Source organism: Filicampus tigris, chromosome 14 (assembly GCF_054856515.1).
Source record: "Filicampus tigris isolate MCC_2025a chromosome 14, RoL_Ftig_1.0, whole genome shotgun sequence".
NCBI lineage: Eukaryota > Metazoa > Chordata > Actinopteri > Syngnathiformes > Syngnathidae > Filicampus > Filicampus tigris.
This window is the reverse complement of record NC_141230.1, coordinates 18,070,635-18,097,910: the sequence shown is the minus strand read 5'-3', so window position 1 is coordinate 18,097,910 and position 27,276 is coordinate 18,070,635. Positions and strand designations below refer to the sequence as shown.

Genomic DNA, 27,276 nt, shown 5'->3' with positions numbered 1-27,276 from the left:
TGAATATTAATAAATACAACATGTTTGCAAATGAGCCGCCAAGGTACGTGCAAGAAAGGACGACTTTGCTCCAGCGAGCAGCCGATATGATCAGAGCGCTCCTCGGCGTGGTAAACAGGATGGTGCGGCGGCGGATCAGTCAAAGCTGACTTTATGCTTTATGAAAGCTGAGCTACTTATGTTTAAAGGCTGTTTGAAGATTATGGTTGTGGTAAACATACATGTCAAGCGAGAGAGAGAGAAAGAGCGAGACGGCGCTAAAGTGGAGCAACAACGCAGAGACCAATTACCTCTGCACTTTGGAAGACACTTTTTAACCTGCTCGTTTGATGAAACCAAACGGGGAAAAACTAATGTTGATTTATCGGTTGTATAGTGAGAAGTGTGTATTGTAACAGGGATACAGTGGGAATTGATGATTGGTTTATTGCCTTTTCATTGTATTCTAACAAGCTTATTATCGTTTTTTTGTTTTTGTTTTTTTTAAATATTATTTTGACAGTGTTGTCATCTGTACCGGTAACTGAAACTTTTTAAAAATGTCCCAAAAACATTTATTTATTTTTTTTTATGTTTTCACTTGAGATTATGGCCGTACATTTGGCACCAAGGCCTTCAGTCGGGACTTTCCCAAATGAACGCAACTCTTAATACTCCCGCTGTTATATCGCAATTACAGAAACTATTGGTAATATACAGACACTCAATATAAAAGCTAGCTAACTGTGCCACGTGCATCATATGGCAGTTTGGAATCAATATAGTGCGAGAAAAATATAAAAATCATAAAACATTGAACTAAAATACATCATACTCACCGGGAGTACTGATTATTAAAAGTAGTAATGTTTTGCTTGTCGAAGTTTGCGTGAACAAGTTTTGTTCCAACCCAACCAATCAGCGCATAGGAAAATGCTGATGTCATCAAGGGCGCTAGCTCTCTGGGGATACATTTGACATTTGTTTGGTTCAAGAAAACAGTCCCATCGGCTGCCACCTCTGATTCTGAAGGTCCGTGGGCAAATGAGATTTACATGGCAACACAAACAGGCTGATATCTGATTGGATGAAAACAGTGTAGCATACACATGCGCACACTGGAAGCAGTGCAGCCAAGAAAAAGGATGTGAAATGAAGAGAAGAGACTGTTGGGAATAAATTAATACAATTTCATGGAACACATATTCTAATTTAGGTTCCAAATTTAGGTCAGTGCTTGTGATAGTGTTTCAGCCAGCAGAGGAGACCTTGAAGGCCCCGATGGCTCACCGCTGGATGGAAGGCGATGCTTTCTCGAGTGCTCTCGTTAAAAATGAGGAGTTCTGGCACAGCGAGGTCAAAGCCTCACCGCCGCGTCTCACTTTTCCTCTCCCGCGGTTTCCCTCCCCGGACTTGTAAACATCTTTCCACATGCAACCCCCCCCCCCCCCCCCACTACCAGGTGTCGCTCCGCACGCCTCCATCACCACAGCCGCAGCTTCTCCATCTCAACATGCATCTGGTAGACAAACGATCCACCCTTTCCGTGTTCTCTAGACAAATACTCTCCCTCCCTCTCGCTGTCGCAAGCGCTTGATCTATCCGCCTGCCCCCCCCCCCCCCCCCCCCCCCGTATCGGCGCGTCTCCGCCGAACGCCTTCGGTTTTAGGCAAATTACAGGCTCGGCGTTAGCGGCAGCCGAGATTTGGAAGGGATAGCAAAGACTCAAAGTTGCAGGGAAGGAGTTGCCGCTGTCTGCCGCTACCTACGTAATCTCCTTAATGTCAGTGGGAGTCGTTAACAGGATGTACTTCCAAACTAGTCATCATCCATCACGATTTCAGCCCCATAATCTCCGCAGACGTCGAAGGAAGGTGGAGAATAATACTTCAAGTTGTCGGTAAATTTGCACCAGCGGGTTGAGTCGTTTGATTTTGGGGCAGAAAAGTTTGAACTGGGTTAAACAGATTTAGTCGTGGATGATATACTGTACTGTCGATAGTTAGACTAAATATATTTAAAGTGGAAGTCAACCCAAACATATTTTTTTTCCTGTGTATGTTCTAAACACGGCATTCTGATTAATATTGCGTTTGTGGAATATGAGAGAGCCACCCGTTTTTAGCTAGCTCAGGGGGCGGCCATTTTGTCACTTCTGTCGACTGAAGATGATATCAAAGTTGCTGGGGGCTCAGATAATGACCAATCATGGCTCAGAAAACAGGTGAGCCGTGATTGGTCTTTAAATTGTGTCGGGTGTGTGCTGAATGTTCTAAACACGGCATTCTGATTAATATTGCGTTTGTGGAATATGAGAGAGCCACCCGTTTTTAGCTAGCTCAGGGGGCGGCCATTTTGTCACTTCTGTCGACTGAAGATGACATCAAAGTTGCTGGGGGCTCAGATAATGACCAATCATGGCTCAGAAAACAGGTGAGCCATGATTGGTCTTTAAATTGTGTCGGGTGTGTGCTGAATGTTCTAAACACGGCATTCTGATTAATATTGCGTTTGTGGAATATGAGCGAGCCACCCGTTTTTAGCTAGCTCAGGGGGCGGCCATTTTGTCACTTCTGTCGACTGAAGATGACATCAAAGTTGCTGGGGGCTCAGATAACGACCAATCATGGCTCAGAAAACAGGTGAGCCGTGATTGGTCATTAAATTGTGTCAGGTGTGTGCTAATTTAACATGAGTTTGAATGTGACTCGTCAATTCTGAACACAGCCGCTTCCCCAGTTATGAGAGTGTGCGACCACATCATCTCAGGTGTTCATTTTTACTACTTCCGCTTCCTAAAATATTTCTTCTGTTTTCAATCGAGTTGTACGGGTCATAGGCCACATTCATCGTGGAAAAAGGGTTTGAAATGATTTATAGTGGACTCTATTTTTAGACATCACAGAAAACCTGTCACTTTAAGAGGGGTGGGTGTTGACTTTTTATATCCCATGTAAATGATATATAATGTAATATATCCTGTCCGTGAGGATAAAAAAGCCTTTCCGTGAAGCAGTTCATTCCGTTGCCAGCCATCTTTGTCCAATGATCTCTCCCTTCTGCTTACCTTTTGACTCATCTTGCTAGGTCGCAGCGCCAAACCGCATATATTATGTCAAACTACTAATGGGCGACTTCCGTAAAGACTTTTCCTCCACGCAAGCCGCCCTTTTAGAGCTTTCTTATGTTCCATATCTGTTGTCACTGGAGATGATTGATTTCAGTGTGAAAAGCTGGATGTAAGTAACAACATCCTCCTTGCACGTTAGTGAAAACAGATGCAGGAACTCCCCCCCCCCCCGTCCCGCCCCCCCAGCACCCCCGACATTATCTGCAGGAGGACTTGATCATTTTGTCTTCTAATGCAAAGCACATGAGTTAGCGTTTATTGTCCCGAATGATAAAAGGGGTAATAAATCTCAGGCTCTCGGCAACGTTCTGGAAAATCTCTTCAACTTCAGATCTGTTTTTTTGTTGTTGTTTGCAACTCATGAATAAGACTTTTTTTTTCTTTTTTTTTTTTTTTTTTTTTTTTTTAAATACATACGCGTGTGTGTTTTTGTATGCTCACAGTGTGTGTGCGCTTGAGAGAGGAGGCGTTTGTAAGATAGAGAGGAGCCGTCTGGGTTACACGAGCTTCATTTAGACATCAAACATCAAAAGCCCCTCACTGATGATTTTTCCCTCATAATCTGTCTTTTGGAACCTCGACCCACTCAGCACCCCCCCTCCCCCCCATCCCCTCGCCCAAAAATGAATATGCAAACCCCGAGTGTGGTCAGGGAGACGTCAGGTGATCCCAGTGTATGATTTTAAAAGAGAAAATCAATACATCTTTAATTTATTCCAGTAAAAATCCCTTTTAGCGTCCCCTTTCATGTTGTTTCTGAGGAGCGTTGGGATTTTCAACAGATCTCCGAGTGGCATTTAGAGATGTAATGTGAGTCAACTGCGGCTCTTTGAAAAAGAAAAGAATACCTATCTCCACAAGAGCTTTTTATCTCCCGCCCGGCAAACATTTGCAATGGGGAAACTCTGCTCGCTTTCTTTTGATAGAGAGGAATCAATATTATATGAACCGTGCTGCCTCCTTATTCCCAGTCCGCCATTAGAACCCCCCCCCACCCCCGCTGGTGTCAGCCAGCGTCTGACCTCTCGCTGCAGCGCCGCCCGCGTGCGTCCTAGCAGGGAGGCCATGCCAGAAGCCAGCTTGGCAGCATCCCTGGCTGCGATCTATCTGCACGAGCAGCATTCCTCTGGGGCTCGCCTGGATCAAATGGCAGCGATTTTCCCAGAGAGAGGTGCCTAGATGGGAAGCCTGACCCATCCTCTGATCTGCCGCACGCTCCCATCGCTGCGGGTCAGAATGGATAAATGGCCAGGCGGAGGAGCCAGCCAACAGATTATTGCCGAGCACTTTGAGGGAAAATATCTAACTGGGATTTAAATGGCAATTACTTCGCTTCAACCACAGGTCTGAACGATTGCTCTTGACGGTCTTAAATGACGATCATCAAACATCTGCAATCTGTTTTCATTTAAGTGGTGCTGATTGTTGATTAATCATGTCTTGAAGCGATGTAGCGTAGAGTGCAGAGGCGCTGTCAAATCAGTGTCAACTAAATCATAGTCAAAAGAAAGGGCAAACTTTTGGAATCCAGGGACCCAATGAACTTTCTTTCCTAGGACACCAATTAAACATTGGTGGGCACTTCTAAATGCTATTGTTTAAATGTAAATATTCAAAACCGGACTAATGGAAAGAAGATGAATTGAGCACTGAATTGTGGAGATCTAGCGTTTTCTTTCAAGATTTCAGGTTGCCCATATCGTTGGGGCGTGGCTAAAAGCTAGGCCAAGTATGCAATCGGCCCTTCCCCAACCTATACTGTAAGCACTTTTATTCCATCAGTGGCTGTCCGGCACAATTTTCAATCGCTTCGTAGTAATAACGTGAAATAAATAATGTGAAAGTGTGAATTATTGATTATTATTGTCTATGTTTGATGTTAGCTGCTGCAAGGGACTTCATCTGTAAATAAGCCATATGCTAACTTTGGCACATTTACGCAGGTATCGTACCTGTGTTCATCAATGTTCATATTCCCTTTCAAATAAACAATAAAAGAAATTGTAAAAACTTGGCTAATTTCTAGAACTATACAGTGTGAATTTAGCTAGCGACCTGAAAAAAAAAAAAAAAAAGCTTCTTCCTGGACAAGAACAGCTTGGTGTTGTTATTGAAATTCCCAAGTGTTAGATCTTTTGTGCTATTCGGGCTACCGTAAAAAGTTGAAAAGCAAAGCATTGTCGAGTTTATGACCGCAGGCAGGAAGTTAGTGCTCAAACGTCTGTCAGTGTGAGACACAAGCTGAATAGCGTATGCTACTGTCTTTTTTATCAACAGCTAACTTCCTTCAAACTTTCTCTCTTCAAGTCTCATGTGAAGCCACACACGGGGCACAGCACTTGTGGTCTCAATCGTTCAGAAGCATATTAGCCTGTGAGCTAGCTAGCGCGCTATCTTGCTAGCACCGACTTGAGCGTATTTGATTGACAGTCGACAGTGGAGTGGGGTGTGAGCCAACATCTCAATTTTTCAGTGTTTACCAAAAACAATACTTTCAGTAATATTTCAGTATATATTGTTGTGTATCTTTACACAGATCCATAATAAAAAATGTCATCATTTTGAATAAGAAACGATTTTTTTCTAGTTTATTATTGTCAAAGGTTTCAGCATTCAGAATGTTTATTAGTTGAAGTGGAGGATGGGTTGCACAAGGACTCACATCATTTATATTCCGCAGAACACTTTTGTGTGTGTCCACAAGTGAAACAAACAAAAAAAAAGAAAGATAAGCAAAACAAGGGCCTGTGGAGTATGCAGTCTGTTACATTTTGATCCTCTTTTCAAGCTTTGTTCAAGGACGCCTGAGTTCATTATTTGCGATTGAACACTTTGATGCCATTTCAGGGGAATAAGTCATTTGCTTATCATACCCATTTTGGAATCATTAGTAGACTAACGACCTATATTTACACACACGCTGTGGACGTGTACTCAAAGGTGCACAAATAATACTGCTGCTGTGCTTCTTTTTTTTTTTCTCAGCTTTACACTTGCTTCTCTTGGGTCTACCGGACTTTTCTGTCAAATCAAATTTGGTCAAGAAGACTACTGTATGTAGCCAAAAAAAGGCTTTAGAATTATTGACCAGACCAGTTTTCGGACACTAAAGGAACTTTCAGGTATATGCATTTTCACTTTCCAAAAATTACCAACATCATTTGGATGTAACTTGCTGCTGACAAACCATGTCAGGTTTTTTTTTTTTTTTTTCTTTGCAGTGCACATTTCCATTCGGTAATAAATACTAAAAAGGGGGCAGGGTCTGCACCTCGGATGCTAGCACCGAAAAGATTTGCTGTTAACATTAGCTGACATGAACTTTTTAGCCGTTGACAATGCGTGACTTCGGTAAACCTCGCGCTGCTTTGAATAACATTAAGAAAGCCGGTGGAACGACGGGAGGGGAGGCAGAGAAGTGTGGGCTCTCGGTGCTCTTTGATGTATACGACTGAGATGTGATGAGGTCGGTTCGAGAGAGTACAAAGTAGCGTTGAGATGGAAAGAGCAAATTCAGCTTTAGTCAAGGTAGAGAGAGGCCAAGCCACGATGAGGAAATGTTCGCACCCGGAATGTCAGCAAAGAAGATGATAGATTATCTGGTATCATCTGGACGGATGCACAAATAATGGTCTTAGGTGCAAACTTGTCTGGATTTGACTCAACTTTTAATGGAGCTGCTGTGGAAAAAAAAATCTTCAGACAATTTGGTTATTGCATAATTTCTCCAATCATGTAAATGAGTCAAAATACAGTGATGAACTGGAATACAAGTGCCAACTTGTGAATTTTGTAATTTGGCAGTTTATTTATTTATTTATTTATTTATTTTGCTTTAACGTGAGCATAGATTTGAGATTTATCTTAAGTCTAAGTAACACTATAAAATGCCATGGATGGGCAAAACAAATTGGATCAGTGAAGGTTATAACCGATCAGTGAGGATCTGTTATAACTGGGCAACGCACAACTGAATACAAAGAGTGGAGCAACAAATGTAGACAGACAACGTAAAAACAGTCATAGAAATATATTATTTATCCTTTGCAAAAAATATTCCTGCAGCTTGCTGAGTAAATTGTAAATGTCTTCTTTGTGTGTCTGTCTGATTGTAACGAGCAGCATAATGTCCTTCGACTTGAAGAGGAAAAAAAATGCTAACGTTTTTTTTAATTTATTGTTTTTGGTTAATTATGGTTAATTATGGTTAATGTATATTGTTTATTTCACTTGTTTAAAAACACAAAAATATAGTTTTTTTTCACAAGTGGGCCGAACAGATTAATGGCATTGTCTTTGTGTAGATTTTTATTTTATTATATTATCATTAGATTGTGCAATACATTGTGTGTATATATATATATATATATATATATATATATATATATATATATGTATATATATATATATCTTAAAAATGTCAAAAATCTGCAATTATTTGCCTTTTTTTCCGCATTACATCATAAGACAAAGATAATGACATTCTTGCCCAAAAAACAATCAAAACAAAACAATAACAAAAACAAAACACACCCAAAAAATCATCCGATTTTTGTCGCTTTCCCTCTCTATTTTAAAGTTAAATATGATAGGGAAAAGTATTTTAAAACAGTCCCATGTTCTTCCTGCAATTCATATCTTTATTCTTGCAAGCATTAAGGGACCAAAAACACATTGATTTCTTAGTGGGTTTTTTTTTTTTGGGGGGGGGGGGGGGGGGGATTTTTCTCGGTCATGCTCAATTGGACCCCCGCCCTGCTCTTCCTCTGTTGCAGGTCCAGCGACGAAGCTCCAGCAGCGGACCCCTCGCCGGCGGGGCCAGCAGCCCAAGCTGCTTAACAGCCCCGAAGACAGCCTGTACTACAACCAGCTAAATGTGAGTTCAAAGTGGCCATAAAGGCCTTTGTCTGACTTTGCTTGCACATGATAATACAATTAAAGCTACCTGTGCCAGAGCCTGGAGCCCGCCCCCCACCCCCACCCCAACGTCTCTGCGCCTCTTGTCTTGAACATGTGCTTATGCTCTTTATCTGTTGCTTTCATGTCAGGATGTCTGCCTTCACGGTGAATAATTGATGCGGTTTATCAAAGCTGAGCAAGATGCATGCTTCATCAGACTCACTTGAGCCCTTTGATCAGGGAAAAAAAAATTATGCTGTGACTTCTGATATTATCAGCATCTGCTCGCATTCAACACAAAAATCACTTTGAATTAAAAATTAATGACTCTCGGCTCATCTTTTGACTGTGTGCTCTTGGCCCTTTCCTCAGAGAACTCTGGATTACCAGGGGAGCAAGAGGAAGCCCAGAAAACTTGGGTAAATAACCGCTTTCCTACAGCAGCTCGAAACAGAGCGGGCCCTTTGTGGGATGGGAGAACCCGCAAATGGAGTTGTTGTCTTGTCATGTAAATGGAGCGACCGAAAATAACAAGCTTCGCTTGAGCTTCCGCGCGTCATTAGGGAGATGCATCCTACGGCTTTGTCAGCATGCCCGCTTTAATTGTTGAAGGTCTGACGCGAATTTGTTCTGTAAATGACACAGTGGCTCACATCGCGGCGATTAAGGAACTCCCCTGAAATATCTCGAGTTGGTCAAACGTTCCCCTTTCCGCGCTCTGACAGCTGACTGTAACGGGAATCCCGACCTGTCATTTTCCTTCCAGTCAAATCAAAGTGCTGGACGGAGAGGATGAGTACTACAAATTACTGTCGATGGTGGAGTCGATCCCCGAAGAAGAGTACGAGAGGCCGGCTACCCCGCCCGCCCCCCCGCCCCTGCTAGCCGGAGCTCAGCCTTAAGATCGTGTCAGCCGGTAAGACAGACGCTCCAAAGAACATCCTCCTTGCGATGCGGCGCAAAAGCCGCGCCTTTGGTCCTTAATCCTCTCTGGTCGCGGGAAGTCTGCGGGGGATGGCTCACTTATAGATCGCATTTAGACTGCGATGTCATTTTTCAGAGCAGGAAATCAGTGTCAGCTTCTCACTGAGAGCAGAATCAAATCTATATAACAGGGGGGTCCTCAGTCGACCATAATTACGGGAAATATTTCGGTTCATAAACACCTGTAGGCTGTGCAGTCGTGAAAAACAGAATGGCGGAAACTGAAATAAATCGAGGAGCCTCTGTGTACTCGACTTTCCACCGATCTGATCAGCTGGATCGAATCTGCCAATACTTTACATTTTATGAGGATTTTGTGATTGGCTGGAGTGTGATAATTCCCCCATCAGATCTCCGAAATACACACACACACAAACCCTGTCTCTGGCGGCACACTACTTTGTTAAAACAGGAAGTAGTTCATCTCAATCTAGTTTTATTTTTAGATTTTTGAATGTCAAATGCTCTTCGATCCTGCTTTGTACGCCTACAGAAAGCAACGGCTGTAGGTATGTTTTATAATGCGCATTTTTCGAGCATGATTATTGATGTATATTGTGAGATGAGGGAGGCCACGTATGTTAGTTTGGAGAAAACGGGATTTGTTGGCTGTCAACACGGCGGGATCGGTACAATATTTTTGTGATATCAATTTTTCTTGCTCCCTCTCTCAATATGTTTTGAAATGTGTTATTTTAAAATTGTGTTTAAAAACCTTTAAGTGCCGGAAACACTGTAAAAACGTGCTTAGTGCGTATTTAAATAAGGTATTTCTATATCGTGGATTTCAACTACAGCAAGTGTAGTCCGGCATGTAACCCCGCGATGGAGGTGGGATTACTGTACTGTACCTCAATAATCTGCAACTGTGCTCTGTGAAACTCAATTGAACACAGTCCTTGCTCCTCTTTAGTGCCACAGTTACTGGCATAATGAAATCAAGTAAAGCAAGTTCAACCAATTCAAAAATTTTTTTTTTTTTTTTGTCTGCGAACGTCGTAGCACAAGGCCTCGAACACATTGGCGTTAAAAGCGTTACATCGGCTGTCTTAACACAGATCCAAAGACAAATCCTTTTGAAGCTCAAATCCCTCCGAACACGTTCTTCTCACTGAGATCTTCAGTCGTCGAGAGAAGCGTTTTCCCCCTCAGCCGTGGAATCACCACACGGACCGAACCCGACCTCACTGCGAATTCCTCCCAAAACACTGAAATTTGTGTGTCGGAAATTTAGGCCTGGCGAGTTGATTTGCGGAGGTTTTTTTTTTTTTTTTTTTTTTTTTTTTTTACTTCTCCTCTTTCAATTTGCATATCATTTACTGTATCTCTCTTTGTTGACACCCGGGGGCCTGCGAGGAGATTTTGATCTTAATAGGAAGAGTAGGGTGGTATGACTGAGGATCTGATCTTGCTTATATTCAGAGGGGAAAACATTAGAGCTCTGCCTAGATAGCGAGTCCGTCTTCACTTAGCTTGGGTTTAAAGTGGCCCGAGGTGATCACCCAACACTACTTTTTAGTACTGTGGAGGTCAAACACAGACTCATTGCTTTTACAACCGTCTGCTTTTTCCACCTTTGGACAGCAGGACAGACATAAAAACACTTTCTTTTCTTTCTTCAAAAGCTTTTTAACAAATGAGCAACTAAGAAATGGAGCGCTTTAAGGCTGCCTGATATACAGTGGAACTATTAAAGTTAAATGACACTGAAGTTGTACAGAGACTAAAGTTGCACAAAACAACACAAAGTTTTTCTTTCAGTCACGGCAAAGAGGAAATGTGTGATAATGTCAACAGAACCCAAAACACAACTTGGGACTTATTATGAACACGTAGCTCGGTATTTATTGGCTGCTCAGTACAATATGGCTAAAGCGATGTCAATAATAAAAAAAAAAAAGGTTGCAATGTAGACTGCAAAATTAGCTGTGATAATGTGAAGAGACTCGCCTCACCTTCTGGACATTTCCATGACATTATCAATCACATCTGTACTGATAACCTGCTAAACCTTTTTTTGCTAGCTTTAACTCATCAACATAGGTAGTTTTTTTTATTTTTTTTACCCCTTGTTGGATCCAAAATCTTGTCCTAACGTGCTATAGCTATTAGCTGTTAATAGCTACAGTAGTTCACACCATTTGGGCTACTTTTCACCCAACACTTTTAAGAGTGCAGTGCTACCTTGACTTAGGAATGCCCCAACCTATGAGTTGATTTGAAATCCAAGTCAATTGAGTTACAAACGTGGTCACCGAACAACTTTATAAACTCATTAAGTCGAGGTATTCGCATTTTGGAATTCCAGTCTTGAGAAACGACAACGGCAATTAAATTACATGGATAACAGCAAACGGGTTGTCTTAGATTCATGGTCATATTTAAGAAGCAAAAAAAAAAAAGAATATAATCAAAGCATAATAGTCCAGACCACTGGCGGCGTTATAATGTAGTGTCATAGTTAGTTCAGAAGCTTTTCACCTCCGGTCGTAGGCACAGAGGCTGCAATAATTACTCCCTTGCTGGGATAGTTGGTTCCTCAGAAGAGCAGCCTGAAATAGGTCACCACAGCACCCTGTAGTGCATCTTAAAAGTACACTGAATCAATTAAGTGTGATCATGCTCCCCTGATTAATTTTGGCCCTGTTCTACCACGGAGAGAATTTCAAATAGGCCCACTGGTTGTGAAGAACAAAGTTGGATGGTAGTGACAAACAGCGCCAGTGCGGGAGTTTCTTCGCTGCCAAATGAACACCCTGGCTGATTGCCTGTGTTAGCATATGAGAGGAAATGAGCGGATGAGTCATAGATGAATGTGTGACGTGAAAGGACAAATGTTATGAAATATGCTCGTTGTTTTTTTACTGCAAAATTATGGCAAGCTGGCAGGGATGGCAAAAGTACTCAAACTATGTACTGAGAAGTATTAATCGTGTTCCAAAAAAAAAAAAAAAAGCTCTGTGATTTTTCTGTTCTAAAAAGACTGACTAAAACCAAATCATACAAAACGAAAGGAAATTTTGTTTGGATTGAACGAAATAATATGAATATACTCGAGCACAAAAGTACAAATGAATTTTTACTGTCAATTATACACAATAACCATTTTGGTAAATTGGCACAAAAATTCTCTCACAAAATAGTTTCCCTCTTCTATCAACTAGTGTAGTGTTCATACTTATAAGAAAAACATAATGTTCCATTTCACATGTTTAAGAGCTAGCTCCACATTATGCTATCAAAACAATGATGTCCCCAAAGCATTGCTAGCACTGATTTAAAAAATGCAAAAATAGTTGAACAATGCACAATGTAAAAAAAAATGATAAATAAATCTCTGCACAGAAAATAGTTTCCCTCTTCTATTAACCAGGATAGTGCTCGTACTTGTTCCATGTCACAAGCAATTGTTGAAGAGCTAGCTAGCGTTGGCGCCACTTTTATGTTATCAAAACAATTGCGTTCCCACAATTGCAGTTTTGCTAACATTGTAAACTGACAGACAAAAAAACTGCTACATTTGCTACTGAAAAACTGAAAAATAGACTTTCAGATTAGTTTGAGAATTTTTAAAAGCCAGAACCTTTTCGATATTAGGCTGCCACACGACGCAAAACAACACATTTGCCACGAATCATTCTCGTCACCGACAACAAAAATCTCAAAGAAAGCTATGGATTGAGTTTTCAAACGTGGGGCGTAAAATGCAAAATTGTCAGAAAAAAAACTCAGAAAGTATAGATGCCTGAAAAATCTGCTTAAGAACAATTAAGTACAGCACTTTGTGACATCCCACCACTGCGAGCTAAAGCTAATGTGTTAGCACCCTTTGGCAGGAGAAGAGACAGACGCAAGTTAGCGTTCAAGGCAAGACACCTGTTTTATTTCAGTTTTTTTATATATCTTCATAAAATCTCACTCCCCTCTTGTTTTTGCTCTTTAAATGTGCTAACATCTGGCACCTGAGGGAGCGTTACTTTAATGTGGCTAACATTACTGCCGGCGCTATTCCACTCACTTTAGCTAGCTGCTCTTCCAGTGTTTTTTTTCTTGAAAGCTTGCATGCAACACAGCGCTGATTCGCCGCCCCTCCCCACACACACACTTTTATCCAAAGTTTTCAGCAACCCTTATGGAAATCGCTGGAGCTGCGGCCTGAACAAATGATGAAAAGCTTTTATTTTGCGAGGACGCATACTTACCTTTTCACCTAATAGTGATGTCTTACTTCAAAGCGAGACGCGATTAGGCCGACATTGTCCCGTCTCTATATCCTCTCAGTTCAAAGGGAGAGTTTGAATACCGCCGTTTCATGTGAAGCTTTTCAAACACTGTTTTAATGCAGTTTACCTGCTTTTGATATCCAGATGAGCCCGATTTTCATCACACTGGGTCGTGTTATACGTCATTGTTATTGCAAACCCCCGGTGAAGAATGAACCTTTCCGAAATCCTTGCGACAATCTGCCCCGGACGAGATGCTAACTTGTCGAACGCTGCCGCGAGCTCAGCGTAGGATCCAGGTTTGAGGTTTCACTTCATTCGGAACAATTAGATCTGGTTGGCCTTCGTTTGTTTGAATCGTGTGTTTATTTTCTCTTTTAATCAAAATGATCTGTTCTAGAGAATGGATTTAAGCTAAAACTTAAACGGCTATTCTACCAAATTGGTGCCATTTGCTTGTTGGAACTCTCCAAATATTTTTTTTTCTCTCCTCGCCCCCAAACCGTAAAATCTGATACAGTAAACATATTGAACTACTCAAAATGGTGCAGTGGTTCATATCGGGCAACTTGGGGTTTTTTTGTGTTGTTGTTTTGTGTAACAGGACTAAAAGAACCAATAGTCCACTTGTTAGCATTGAAACTACAGTACACAAAATATAGCCACATGGCATTTATGCTAACAGCATGCTGACGCTACACAAATTACAGTGACTCAACAAATAGCATTAAATTTAAAAAATAAAAAAAATTAGTAACAGGATTGACGTTAACTTTAGGAAGCGGGGGGACAGGCACCAAATGCAACTTTTCCAGCGTTCAGGGTAGTTTCATATCAACCGATTTAGGCAGACATTGCGATGCTCTTTGCTGTGAATAAATGGACAAACACGAGCGTCAGCCGGATGCCAGATGTGCGTCGAGGGCTCCGAGCAAAAGAATATTGCCTGCAGACAGCATTAATGAAGAAAGTGGTGGAGCGGGGCAGAGAGAGGGAGCGCAAAGAGGCGTCGAGCAACAAGGAGATAAAAGAAGCTGTTGAGTGCATCAAAGGTCTGCTAATGACAAAAGATTCCATTAGGGTTGCGCTGGCTTTTGTTTCGAGCTTCCTCACACCTGCAGTCGGTCGAGGGGCTTCCAAGTGCTGTTTTGTTGTTAACATTAGCATGGATATAAAAAAAAAAAAAAAAGCACATGGGGGCTATAACTTGCTCCTTGCTAATCTTAGCGGCGACCATTTGTTTCACCCCCATTTACATCTCTTCTTTCATTTGGAGACAAAATTGTGCAAAGGCCAACTACAGGTTATCTATGGTTCGCAAACTTTTCACACCAAATATCAACTCAACAAATACTTAGCTCTCCAAATACTAGCATAGTGGCTAACATTAAAATACAGGCTTTAGTGTGCGTAAAATATCAGAAAAAGGTTTTCTTCCCGAAAAGTTCAGTGGAGCCTTTTGTTGTGCGCAATTTGGCCACTGGGGGGCAGTATAATAGTCATTCAGATGCAAGCGAAGAAGAGTTTCACAACTACTGACTCGGTTAGCTGCAGCAATATTAGTTTTTTTTTTTTTTTGGATGATGACAAAGATTATATGTCTGTGAGTATTTATATATTGTGTGTTTACACACGCTTGAACAGTTGAAAATTAAATACAATTGTTTTGTACAACTTAAAATGAAATTTAACTGTACTGCTCTTGAAAAGTACCTTACAAGTGTAAAAAAAAATGTTTGATGGATTAAAAAAAAAAACAATTGTTTAAACAGTCTGGGTGCGTAGCTCCATTCTAATGAGTTCATTTGTATGTTGTGTTTTAAATGCTGAAATTGTGTTGGTATTTAATTCAGTGATTCTTTCACATACCACTAGGGGGAGCCCGCATATCACTAGCGGTGCTCGGAACACACTCCACTAGAACAACGACAACTCTGGAACAACAGAAACAGTATGTAAAAGCTGTTATCCCGTATGCCGTGAAATTCACTGACTTGAAAGTTTCCTCAACCGCCTGCGGTGCTGGAAGGGGACTTGACGAATCAGAGCGTGAAATTGTGATTAGCCTTTCTCGGTTTGTAGAGCGAGGAGGGCACGGGCGGACTTGGCATGGCCAAAGGTGGAACCTGTTTTTGTTTTTGCCCCGCCGCCGCGTTCCCAGATGGAGCGACCAGCTGCCACTGAATAAACACTGGACGGGTAACAGTGTGAGAACCACGGTGGACTTGTTTTGGTCCGGCATGCATAACGGAAAACTTGTCATAGCCAAAGGCGGGAGAGTAACATTTGGATTGGAGTGGAGATAAAACAGAGTAGGGCAAGACTGTCATGATACTTACCAACCCGTGTACATAAGTCCCCACTTTAATATGATAGGCTTTTTTCATATCATATGACGGCTACTGTTTGTTCCTACCTTATCATATTTAGCCTACATGTCGGAATGTTAGCTAGCTCTCTGTGGAACCTCTGAATTTGAACACCCTTGGAGTTGTACAATTTGAAACAGCGGCCTCCGAAGTAGTGAGTTCAAGCGCCTGTGCAAGATGTCAGCGTAACACCAACGGTGGAGCAACACGCGTGGACAAACGTAACTCACAGGCAAATATTCAAGGATTTGCACATAAGCGGCGCACATGAGGACTGGAAATGAAATGTTGCTCATCAGTTCAAGGTCAGGCCGGCCTTCAAAGTCAAGTCAGCCGCCGCGACGATTGCTTCCGAGGGCCAACTTCCAAGTAAAGCGTTGATGTCCATGTATGACTTGTTTTACCCTCACGACGGGTTGCGTAGTAGCCTATGATCAACTGTTGTGGCGGCTTGGCTAGACTGGCTACCCGCTGACGGCTACGTACGCCGTGAGATGGTGGCCGAACGCAGTCGCTGGCGAGACGGTTCTCTCCTTGTCGCTGCGCTGCGACTTTGACGGTCCGTCAAAAATATTTTCCTTATCTAAAAGCGGCGCATGGAGCACAAAAAAAAAAAAGATTGGACCCTGGGAGAACTGTGCTAAGTAATGCAGCTGCATATATTCTTTATCCTCTCTGGAAAATGACTCATATTGCTGCAGCTTATTGAGCCCCGGTAATTGTGAAACTCTTCTTTCTTTGTCCACATGACTACCTGCCTCCTGGTAACTGTTATTTTCCATTTTTGTTGTTTTTAGGGGAAGGCTAGAACAGATTAATCGCATTTGCATTGATTTCAATAGGGGAAAATGATTTGCGATTCGAGTGCTTTGCCTTATTGTTTGGCGCCACTGCGAACCGTAAGTGTGCACACGGCAGTGCGGCAGGAGAATTCCCCTCTTTAGTGTCGGATTATCACATCCAGGGTGGGCCGCTTGAAGGTACAATGACCCCGAACCCGCCCTAAGTGACCCCCCCCGGGCCAAGCCGCGCATTGCCGGGGGCTTTTTGCTCTTTGCTGGTGAATATGCACACATCTCCCACTTCATAGGCGCAGAAGAGGGCGAGGTGGGGGCGGACTTGTATCGCGTTGCAGGGAAAATTAGGGAGACCAAAGTTGGAGTTTCTGCGTGTCGGGGGGGGGGCGGAGGGGGTAGGGGGGGGTGCGAACAATGGCGGCTTTCTGTCAGACCGCGACTTCAAAAGGTCTGCTGAGTGACTGCTCCGAGTTCCACTTTGTTGTCGATCACTGAGGAAATTCACAGATGTTTTCTCATACGAGACACCATTATAGCGGTTCAAGTACCGCGTAGCCTCCAGCGTCGCCCGCCCCCACCACCCCCCGCCCCCACACGCACCCTTCCCGCCGTCACTCTCCTCTCTCTCCAGCGCAACACCCCTCTCCTCTCACACACAGGATATGAGCCACCCACCCTCTCACTCCTAAACTCCCAGATCTCTTGTCGAAGAAGGGGGAAAAAAAACAAAAAAAAAATTCATAGCAGATAATACGGAATGTTACGTTTTTGGTATATGTATATATATATATATATATATATATATATATATATATATATATATATATATATATATATATATACACGAGCTCACTCTAAAAAAAATAGTGAAAACTAATTCAGGTGTTTTAGAGTAACCTGACTTTTGTTTTATTTCTTTTTTTTCCCCCCCTCTCTCCTCTGCAGATTGCCTTCTTTGCCAGCAAAGTCGACCTGAAACCAAAAAAGCGTCAACTCACTACGTCTATTGCACATTTGTATTTATTTATGACAAAATGATGTTTTATATGACACGAATAAACGTGGATCTATTGTGATTTGGTTCTTAATGTGCGTGTTTTTACCAATTTGGGATGATAAAAAAAAAAAAAAAGGGGGAACGACATCCTCGGAAGTTGCCACCTGCTGTTTCTTAGATGAGGTTTGTGTAATATCCGTTGTTTCCATTGACACAGTCAAGACTACACAACTCTATTTGTATCTTTTATGTCCAAGACAAGTGGCACAGAGGTGCCACCTGTTGAGTATTATGGGAAAAAAATTTGGCATACATCAGACAGCCTTGAATCAACTCAGACCTTTCCTGTTTTGACTCTCTCACTGCAGCTTCACCCCTCATCTTAAATCGACTCCCTGTTTTGCATTTTAGTATGCAGCAGGAAAACTTGGACCCAAGCGAACGACCACTGATGCGACCCTGTCAAACTCGAAGCGTGGCCGTGAGACGGTAAAGGTTTTCCCGCAAGTCGATTACCTCGGTGACCGGACTTTTGTGTCGGGCACACACTTGGGGGAATTCTCCCAAACTATTTCAAAGCGCTGCCCGGCCGAATCCATCCCTCAGCTGGAGTCCCGTTGAAATGCGTGAAAATGTAAGAAGTTGAATTTAGGGCTGAACCGAGCAGCTCAAAAGAAGATATCAATTATTTGGCAACGCTGCTGGTTCGCAGAGCCAATGCACTTAACATATATGATCCACTTTCGTAGTGCACAGGCCCACATATAGGGCACGGTGGATAGCAAATTCTAAATCTATCCAAGATCATCGGAATACATGACTCTTCAGGCCCGATTTAAGATATAGGGCTGAACAATTCATCAAAATCAAATCGACATCTCAAAGCAATGGAATTCAATCCAAGTACTGTGTATTTACAAGAGGGTTTTGCGCTTTGGGTAGCTCTGATAGTTTTCACTCAGACTTTGTCTTATATTGTTATGCGTTAATACGTACCAAAAGAAAAAAAAAGAATTGGGAACAAAATCGGCTGAAAAAAAATCGAGCAATTTTTGCTGCTTTGAAAAGAGCTAATACCATCCGATTAATCGGCCAGGCGCTACTTTTTCCCCGTAGAACATTTGAGAACATTTGAGAAATAACCACAGGCACAAAATTAAGTGTCGAGTTGGAAGTGCCAACTCGACAATAATTTGGGGGATCCAGCACCCTTGTTCTTAATTTGTGGGAATTGCATGTATGTGTGATGTTACATTCCAAAACTTGAGACGGCACAACCCCAAAAACTGTTCTGGGAGAGACCAACACCGCAGAGCGCTGAAATCCCACGACCCAAGGAAATGCGCAGTTATCCATAACCACATCTGTTGTCAATCAGCTTCCGCCGCCGTTCGCGTGAACAATCAATTCTTACTTTTGTACAAACATACTTTTGTACAAAAAGTCATCCCTGAGTATTGTCAAATTTAATTCTACCTCTCAGACAGACTCCAGTTAACCAGTACAAGCAAATGCCCCAAACACCATTTTCCAAGGTGTCCCCCAAGGTACCGATCTAGGTCCCCTCAATTTCATGACCTCATGTATATTCTCCCTCATAGTCTCCCACACTGCTGCTATGCTAATGACATTCAGCTCAGTCATTCATAAACAGTATTGGGCAAGGAAAATCTCCTCAAGTTCAATTTTGACACAACGATCATCATTGGTCCCGGATCCTAACATCCACTCAAAACTTCTCTTTCCACTGGCACCATATCGTCTCACATGTACAACTTCAGTGTCATCTTCAACCAGACCCACAGCATTTTTTTTTTTTTTTCCTCCTAAAAATCACTCCTCATCCAAATCTTGAGTAAGAAAACAAGAATGTATCCCCTAACTCCACTGCTTGTCCTCCCACCCGTCCATGTATCAATAACCACATCGCTCCTGTTTTTTTTTTTAATTTATTTATTTTTTTTATCTGAATTACTTCCCACTATCCCGCTGGCAAAGCCTGAAAAATTCCTCACACCGGCACCCCCCCACTCTTCCATATTATCGCTCCCCAATGTTGATAGCTGTCACCAGTCACCCCCATTCGGAATGTTTCTCAAATTTTGCCTCGTCACTTTGCCTCGACTTCATGTAAACAAGTTTAATCTCCGCTAGTTTTCATAGCACTCGGCCATATGCGACGACTATGTGGTTCTTGTAGTTGTAGCTTACATGGCTCCAGCCCAGCGGGACTCCCCCCCCGCCCCCCCAACACCCCCCGCCCCCGTCCCTCCCTCATGACTGTGTGTGGAAAGCCGTGGGAGAGGACTAAGAACATTAATCCCATCAAAGGAACACATCTAATTCAAAAATCTGCCTCTCCAAACTAGTTGAGAGTACAATGATTGTTTCGACTGGGGAAGGCGCGATAACCATCACGCAGCTGATATTGAGAACGATTCAAGTCTTATGGCCAGTTTCGGAAAAAGTACTTTTGACTTCATAAAACTATGACAACGGTACAGAAAAAGAATACTCTAAAACAAAGCGCTAGTTTTCTCTAAATGAAGCCCCTCAACTCATTTTGACGAAGTTCCTCGGCAACAACATGCCATAAGATGGCGGTTTTGAGTAAATGAGGCTTCTCAACTCACGTCAATGCAGTCCATTGGCAACAAAATGGCAGCAAAGCACTACTTTGGTCCAAATGAATCTCCTCAACTCACTTTAATAAAGTTCATTGGCAATAACATGGCATCAAAGCACTACTTTTGTCCAAATGGAGCTCTCATCTCACTTTAATGCAGTCCATTGGCAACAAAACGGCAGCAAAGCACTACTTTTGTCCAAATGAATCTCCTCAACTCACTTCAATAAAGTTCATTGGCAATAACATGGCACCAAAGCACTACTTTTATCCAAATGAAGCTCTCATCTCACTTCAATGCAGTCCATTGGCAACAAAATGGCAGCAAAGCACTACTTTTGTCTAAATGAATCTGCACAACTCACTTCAACAAAGTTAATTGGCAATAACATGGCATCAAACACCACTTTTGTCTAAACTAAGGTCCTCAACTCATCTCAACATAGTTCCTTAGCACCAAGATACCACAAGATGGCGAGCTTGTAAATTCGTCTGATTCGTCCAAGTTAATTGTACCTCTGCCATCTAGTGGAAGAGTATTTAATTGTTCGGCATACGGCGCTGGCATAGGCAGACATTATTTGTAGTTTTAAAAAAAAGATTATTTCCCGACCAATCAAGCGAGAAGGGCTGATGTCGGGATCGGAGCAGGAAATGAGCAAATGACTCCGAACACATCTTAAAAGTAATAATAATTTTTTTAAAACACAATTGAAACGACTGAAGTGTAAAACAGCAAACTAGAACAGAAACGCCGACTCCGAAGAGATGAAAAAAGTCGTGGCGTCGAGTCCCTTGATGTATCCCCCATCGAGTTGTCGGAAATCTCTCGAGATAACAATGTCACATTGTGGCTCGGAGTTCTACTACAAATCCTTAATTACAAAAAGAGGATCAGATGACTCGGGCGGCCAATGGTGGGCTCTCCGGGCGGCATGTGGGGGGGGGGGGGGGCTTTGATGGGGGGGGATCCAATTATTTGTCTATATACATTTCCCACATAGTGATTACTTCATTAATTGTCCCGCCCTTATCTCCTCCCTCCCCCGCCTCCCCTTGCTAATAATCAGCTCCTTTATCCCGCACCACAAACACACCATAGCAGCTTTGTGGATTCAAAGGATTTGCTTGCTTCTCTCAGAGAGCCGCCATTCTTTGATGATTGGACAGCGGCAAACTTCAAAGTCTGCCATCTTATTTGTGAGTGGCTGGCAGCCCACCAAAGTGCTTATCACCTTCTCTCAAGTGATCCGCCGCCGCCGCCGCGTCAGATAGTGCGAGGAGATCCACCGGAGAGGAAGGCGCCGCGTCGGAGGCTCGCTCCAAACTGACTTTTTTTTTTTTGTGTGTGCCTCTTTCACCACCGATGCGCACACTTTTTTGAATTAAAAGACACTTTTTTGGCGCGTTGGTATTGCGCGTTTGTTGTCCAGGCGGAGGAGGACCATGGCAGCTGTGGCTGTTCTGCGGAACGAGACGCTTCAAGCTTTTTTGCAGGTTCGTTTGGATCAACTTTGGGGGCACTTTTTCCAGCATAAAATAAAGTGATAGTTTATAGTTTTAGTCAAAATTCAAGTCAAAACTTTTTTAGGGGGAAAGGAAAAAATCAGGTCTGTCAGGATAGTTCATTAGGTACACCTGCCTAGATCTGCTGTTCAAACTCGGCATTTATTCAACAACATTTTAAGTTTTAACATGGTTTTGAACCATACGTCGTCTTAAAAAGTTGAAACTAATACAAAATCGGTTATATTGTTCTTTAAAGAGGCTGTGATCCCAACAATATGGTTGTTTTCGGTTTGTGGTCGTGTAGAACTTGGAGAAGTAGATTCTAATACTTAATTTTCAAAGTAATATTAAAAAAATAGTCTTTAGTTTAACAGTATGGTTGTTATGTACTTATCCCTCCTGAATCCAATTTTATACTACTTTTTTACTCATTCCGCTACTGAGACTTACAATATAAATTGCAATATGAACATTTTTAGTGGTGTAGAACTAGACTCCATCTTGAATAGAGATGTTTCTAACTACTACCGACAAACTAGTATAAATGTATTTTTCCATGTAGTTTGAAGTTTTGATTAACAATATAGATGGACTACACTACATCTTCAAGAGAGTTCTGAAACTTTTCCAGGAAATGAGACTGGCAAACCAATGTCAATTATTTGAACAATGTTTACTTTACAACATATTGTTGCTATTTTTTTTTTTCAAAATAACCTCATTCAACTTTTTATGAAGCTGATAGACATACAGTAGTGGTGTACCTATTGAAGTGGCCGTGTCAAGATCCCCCCCCCCCCACTGAAACTGTCTCTCGCGCGTTCTAGGACCGCACCCCCAACTCTTCCCCGGAGAACTGCAAGCACTCCCCGCTGGCTCTCCTGGCCGCCACCTGCAACCGAATCGGGCATCACCACCACCACCACCACCACCACCACCACCCCCCGCCGGGCTCCAGCCCGCCCGACTTCCTCCAGGTCCCCTACGACCCCACCACGCTGGGCTCCCCCTCGCGCTTGTTCCACCCTTGGACTAACGAGACCAGCCCACCGAGCAACTCCACTTTCGGACTATCCTCCAAGCCCCAAGCGCTCGGCTCGTTCGGCTCCCCGCACGAGTTGCCCCTCACCCCGCCCGCCGACCCCGGCTACCCGTATGACTTCTCGCCGGTGAAAATGCTGCCGTGCTCCATGCAGTCGGCCTGCCCGCCCACATACGTGCCGGCGGTCAGCTACGCGGCGCCCGCCCCCATCCCTCCCGCCATGCCCACCTTCGTCACGGGCCACGCGGGCCAGAGACAGCTTTCCCCCAACCCGGCCGAGGACATCCCGTGGTGGAGCCTGCAACAGGGCAACCACGTGAGCCACGCGCACCGCTTCCAGCTCCAGCGCGGCCTGGTGCTGCACGGCCACACGGCCGACTTCGCCCAGTACCAGACGCAAATCGCCGCTCTCCTGCACACCAAGTCGCCCCTGACCACCGCGCGCCGCTGCCGGAGGTGCCGCTGCCCCAACTGCCAGTCGGCGTCCACTTCCGGCGGGGGCGACGAGCCGGGCAAAAAAAAGCAGCACGTGTGCCACATCCCGGGCTGCGGAAAGGTGTACGGCAAGACGTCGCACCTCAAGGCGCACCTGCGCTGGCACTCGGGCGAGAGGCCCTTCGTGTGCAACTGGCTTTTCTGCGGCAAGAGCTTCACGCGCTCGGACGAGCTGCAGAGACACTTGAGGACTCACACCGGCGAGAAGCGCTTCGTGTGCCCGGACTGCTGCAAGAGGTTCATGCGGAGCGACCACCTGGCCAAGCACGTCAAGACGCACCAGAACAAGAGGAGCAAGTGCGCCGACAAGGCAACGGTGGAGCACGTCAAGAGGGAGGACTCGAGGAATCATTTTCTGTGACACCTCATGTTCCAAAAACACCACCACCACCAAAAAAAACAAAAAAAAAAAAAAAATCCTTCGTGCAATACTTTTGGGGGGAGCTCTTTTTCTCCATCACTGCAACATTTATGGCTGTGTTTGTGACTACAGAGAGATTTGACATCACTCCAATATCGTACAGAGCTTCCGATCTTGGAAGATCTGATCTGGAAGATCAGATTTGCCCCCCCCCCTTCCTGTAAATACTATTTAATAGCTTTTGTTGAATGAAAGTGTAAACTTTTTTGCTCCATGGGGAGGTGTTTTAAGCATGCTCTTGAGGTTTGCTATTGTTGATATGACCTAAATACAATGTGAGAATAAAGATATAACATTTTTCCATGCATATGTCCGTAGAAGTCATTAACCGCGCTGTTAGTTACATGTCAAAATGGGGCTGATTATGTGTTAAGCGTTCTCTTTTAAACTTTGTCCAACTTTTCCGCAGGACAATTTGAAGCATTGTTGAGGACAAACCAAGTCTTGTTTGAGCGCTTAATGGTGTCTCCTGTTCAAATGTCACATCGTGACAACGCTGATTGGCAACGGCGCCACAACAATAGTATCAAATACAAACGGAATCAAATATCGTGCCTTGATTAAGATAATGTCAAATGTTATGTTGGATCATTTGTACACTGAGGGGTGTTCCTCGTATTTTGCCTCACAGCACTCATTTTTAACAGTGTCACTCAAACGTTGTCATTATTACTCTCTACACTTAAAACTGCTGCGTCAAAAAAAAAATGGACTGACCCGCTACTCAGGCTAATTTCACCCAAATTTCTGGGTAATAAATAAAATAACCCGGAAAGTTGGGTCAAATGGACTCAAGTAGCCGGTCAGTCTATTTTTGACCCAAATTGGGTTATTTTTGATCCAGCAGTTTTAAGAGTGAACGCATCTTATTTGATTAAGCATTTATAACGGATATTGCATATTAAAGGTCAATGTGACTACTGCATAGTGAAAAGTTTCTCAAAGTGGAAATAATTCACTTGTAATTTTGGCAAAAATGCAAAATGTTTGCATGTATTGTTTGGGTTGTGTCTTAAAACCCACAAACTCAAAGTACACGTGCGCTAGGTCTAAATATTTGTGAAATATGAGTACTAAACGACACGGGAATCCTACTTTCCCGACCATGACTTTTGGTACAGCTGCACATTCTAATGGGCTCCAAAACGAGCTGTGTCGAAAAAAAAGTGTGTTTACTGACTAAGAAGCTTCATTGAACTAGATTGCGCAAAAGGTATAAAGCCCTAAACCCGCTTGGTTAGAGACTATAACCCATATTGGGTTATTTTTAACCCATCAGTTTAAAGGGTGTGCCCCTGCACCCTTAAAACTAAGGTCAAAAACTATTGATGGATGACCAATATTGGGTTATTTTTAACACAATAATTCATTTTATTCAAATTATGTTGAATGAATACAGCATGTTTTGAGGAAGTTGCTAAAAAAAGTGTGAAGTTGGTAAAAAAAAAACTGCTTTCAATTTATGCACCCTTGACCGAGACGCTCGCTCCACGCACATATGAAGTCTTTTCAACATGGCAATGGTCCTTCTCATTGTATGTTTGAAAAAAATTGCCCAAGCTTTGGAATTTGCATTAAGCAACTTCAATGTCAGCCTTCTTCAGCGTTTTCTCTCGTTCCTTCTGTCTTGTGTCCGATCACTGGGAAAAGTCAGCTTGAAGAGAAACTTGTGCAAACTGTTGAAATGTCATCTTTTCCTTGCCTCAACAGCGCCCCCCTCTGCAAGTGGTCACAATGGCTCATGGCAATGAGTTGGTAGAACTGTTCCTTGACTTTACTTCCTAAAGTTGTGATTTTTTTTTTACATGAAAGAATCATTGGCTAAGCAGAGTTCAGTTGTATTTAACTTTTAAGTACAATGTATTGAATGTTTTAAGAAGTTATTTTGAAACATTTAGGTAAAACCTTTATTCGCAATACTTTGAATTCAATCAATATTTCAATTTACATACAGGATTTTCCTACATTTACGCACAGTGCTCATGTTCAAACTGTGCAGCATGTTGCAGGGTCTTACGATAAAAATCTGATCTATGGAATGAAACGTCTGTCTCACTTTTAAGTGTTGGTCATGACGCATCATAGTGGTACATAGAGCACCATGTATTTATTTATTTTATTTTTTTTAGGTGGTACTAGGTGAAAAAAATTGAGAACCACTGCGAAATGTTGCATTACCAAATTATTCAAGGAGGGTTTTGTAAACCAACACACTAATCAAACGAATGGAACAAATTAATTGCAGTTCCATCCATTTCATTGGGAAACATTACCTTGGTTTGAGAATGGGGTCAAATTTGTAAACATGTATTCATAATCAGTATACAATGGCCTCGCATTACAGTGGCGACATAACCCCAATATGTAAGTTCGTCGGATCTTACGCTAATGCAGTTTTTTAGGTCTTAATTCATGTCATGTTTAGTTCCCATTAAACTATAGTGCTTTGACTTTGCCAAAATAAAAAAAGGAGCACCTCTACAATGGGCACATTCAAACCTTTTGCCCACTGGCAATAGTTATAATGCGTTTAATTCATATTTTCTTACATTGTCTTCTTGTGCTCAAGTGTGTGGCATCTTGAGAAGAAAGAAAAGTTGGCTCGCAGAGAAAACCCAAGTTTCTTCTCGTCCCTGCACTGGAAGGAAGATGGCAGAAATAGCCTTGAGTTCAAGATATCACTGACTGGAGCCTCCAGCAGGAATGTCAAACAAAACTTCAAACCCCAAAAAGGAGATATGAGCGAACTTTTATTTCGAGAATGATTTTGCTATCACTCGCTTTTGTTTCAAATGCTTCAAGTCCCAGGATGTTGTCCAATATGAGTAGCTGATGCAATGTCACTATGTGGATTAAAAAAAAAAAAAAAAAGTCTACACACCCAATTTCAAATGCCAAGTTTTCGTGATATTTAAAAAAAAAAAAAAAAAAAAGAGATCTTTGAATCATAAAATCTCCCCAATTTAGGAAAATGTGTCCAGTGAAACCAAAGTTGAACCTCGTGGCTATATGTTTGTTACAAACACAATACTGCTTATCACCAACGCATCATGTTTTGAGGCTGTTTCTCTTCAGCTGGAACTGGCGCCTTAGTCAAGGTAGAGGGAATTAAGCACAGTGCAAAATAAGAGTCAGTGTTAGCACAAAACCTTCCGGCGTCAGCTCGAAAGCAAGAAAAGTCAGGAAAAGCCTACTAGAACATCTCAAATCTATTGGGGGTGAATCAGGGGCACTTGTAATGGTGGCAGGTGTTTGCTGAAGGCTGAATGCCATTTACACCCTCAGGGTGTGCACACTTGTGCAACCATGTCATTTCAGTTCTTTTTTTTTTTTTTTTGGTGTGGTATTAGAAACACAACATAATGAAACTAAAAACCTCTCCGAGCATTATTATCGTTTTCATGGCAGGTGTTCTTGTATGCTTTTTTTTTTTATTGGATGTCATACAGACCCAGGTTGCAATAGTTTTGAATTTTTCATTAGAGTTATTGTAATTTTTTTTTTTTGACTTTTGTGTTTTAAATTCAGTTAGTATAAATTAATTTTTAGAGCACGTTTGTTAGTTTTAAATTGTTTTTTATATTTTCAATAATGATTCATTTTAGTTTCGCTTTAATTAGTATTTGTTTTAGTTTTTTTTTTTTTTTCAATTATTTAGTATTTGTAGCGTGCGAGATTAAAAAAAAAAAAAGAAAAAGAAAAAAAAAAAGGAGGTGCTTATTAGTATTGTGTAATAAAGTAACGTAAACTACAATTCTTTTGTGATGGCCAAACAGTAATGACAAAATAAATTATTTGTCAAAGA

At 42.3% G+C, this 27,276-nt stretch overlaps 2 protein-coding genes across 6 annotated transcripts in view; both read left to right on the top strand.

Annotated features, from left to right (window-relative positions):
- myo3b (myosin IIIB) overlaps window positions 1-22,485 on the top strand; it is an 81,776-nt gene extending 59,291 nt beyond the window's left edge. For 3 of the 5 annotated variants that reach the window (XM_086050895.1, XM_086050892.1, XM_086050894.1), the window contains 4 exons: window positions 7,885-7,985; window positions 8,381-8,427; window positions 8,775-8,924; window positions 22,341-22,485. In XM_086050895.1, the coding sequence (XP_085907021.1) occupies window positions 7,885-7,985; window positions 8,381-8,427; window positions 8,775-8,910 (284 nt within the window). In that variant the 3' untranslated portion in view covers window positions 8,911-8,924; window positions 22,341-22,485. Of the gene's footprint in view, window positions 1-7,884; window positions 7,986-8,380; window positions 8,428-8,774; window positions 8,925-17,326; window positions 17,458-22,340 lie in introns of those variants that run through there. The other 2 variants (XM_086050893.1, XR_015089476.1) reach the window with 2 other exon arrangements.
- On the top strand, window positions 21,085-23,780 carry sp5a (Sp5 transcription factor a). Its single transcript, XM_086050896.1, has 2 exons — window positions 21,085-21,501; window positions 22,341-23,780. The coding sequence occupies exons 1-2, from the start codon at window positions 21,451-21,453 to the stop codon at window positions 23,409-23,411; spliced, it is 1,122 nt and encodes a 373-aa protein (XP_085907022.1). The 5' UTR covers window positions 21,085-21,450; the 3' UTR covers window positions 23,412-23,780.
- The last annotated feature ends 3,496 nt before the right edge of the window (window positions 23,781-27,276 follow it).

What these genes read in the sequence shown, in the direction of transcription:
- sp5a (XM_086050896.1), top strand. Translation starts at nt 21,451, where the DNA reads ATGGCAGCTGTGGCTGTTCTGCGGAACGAGACGCTTCAAGCTTTTTTG. An exon ending in CGCTTCAAGCTTTTTTGCAG is followed by an intron (nt 21,502 to 22,340) that starts GTTCGTTTGGAT and finishes CGCGCGTTCTAG; the next exon opens with GACCGCACCCCCAACTCTTC.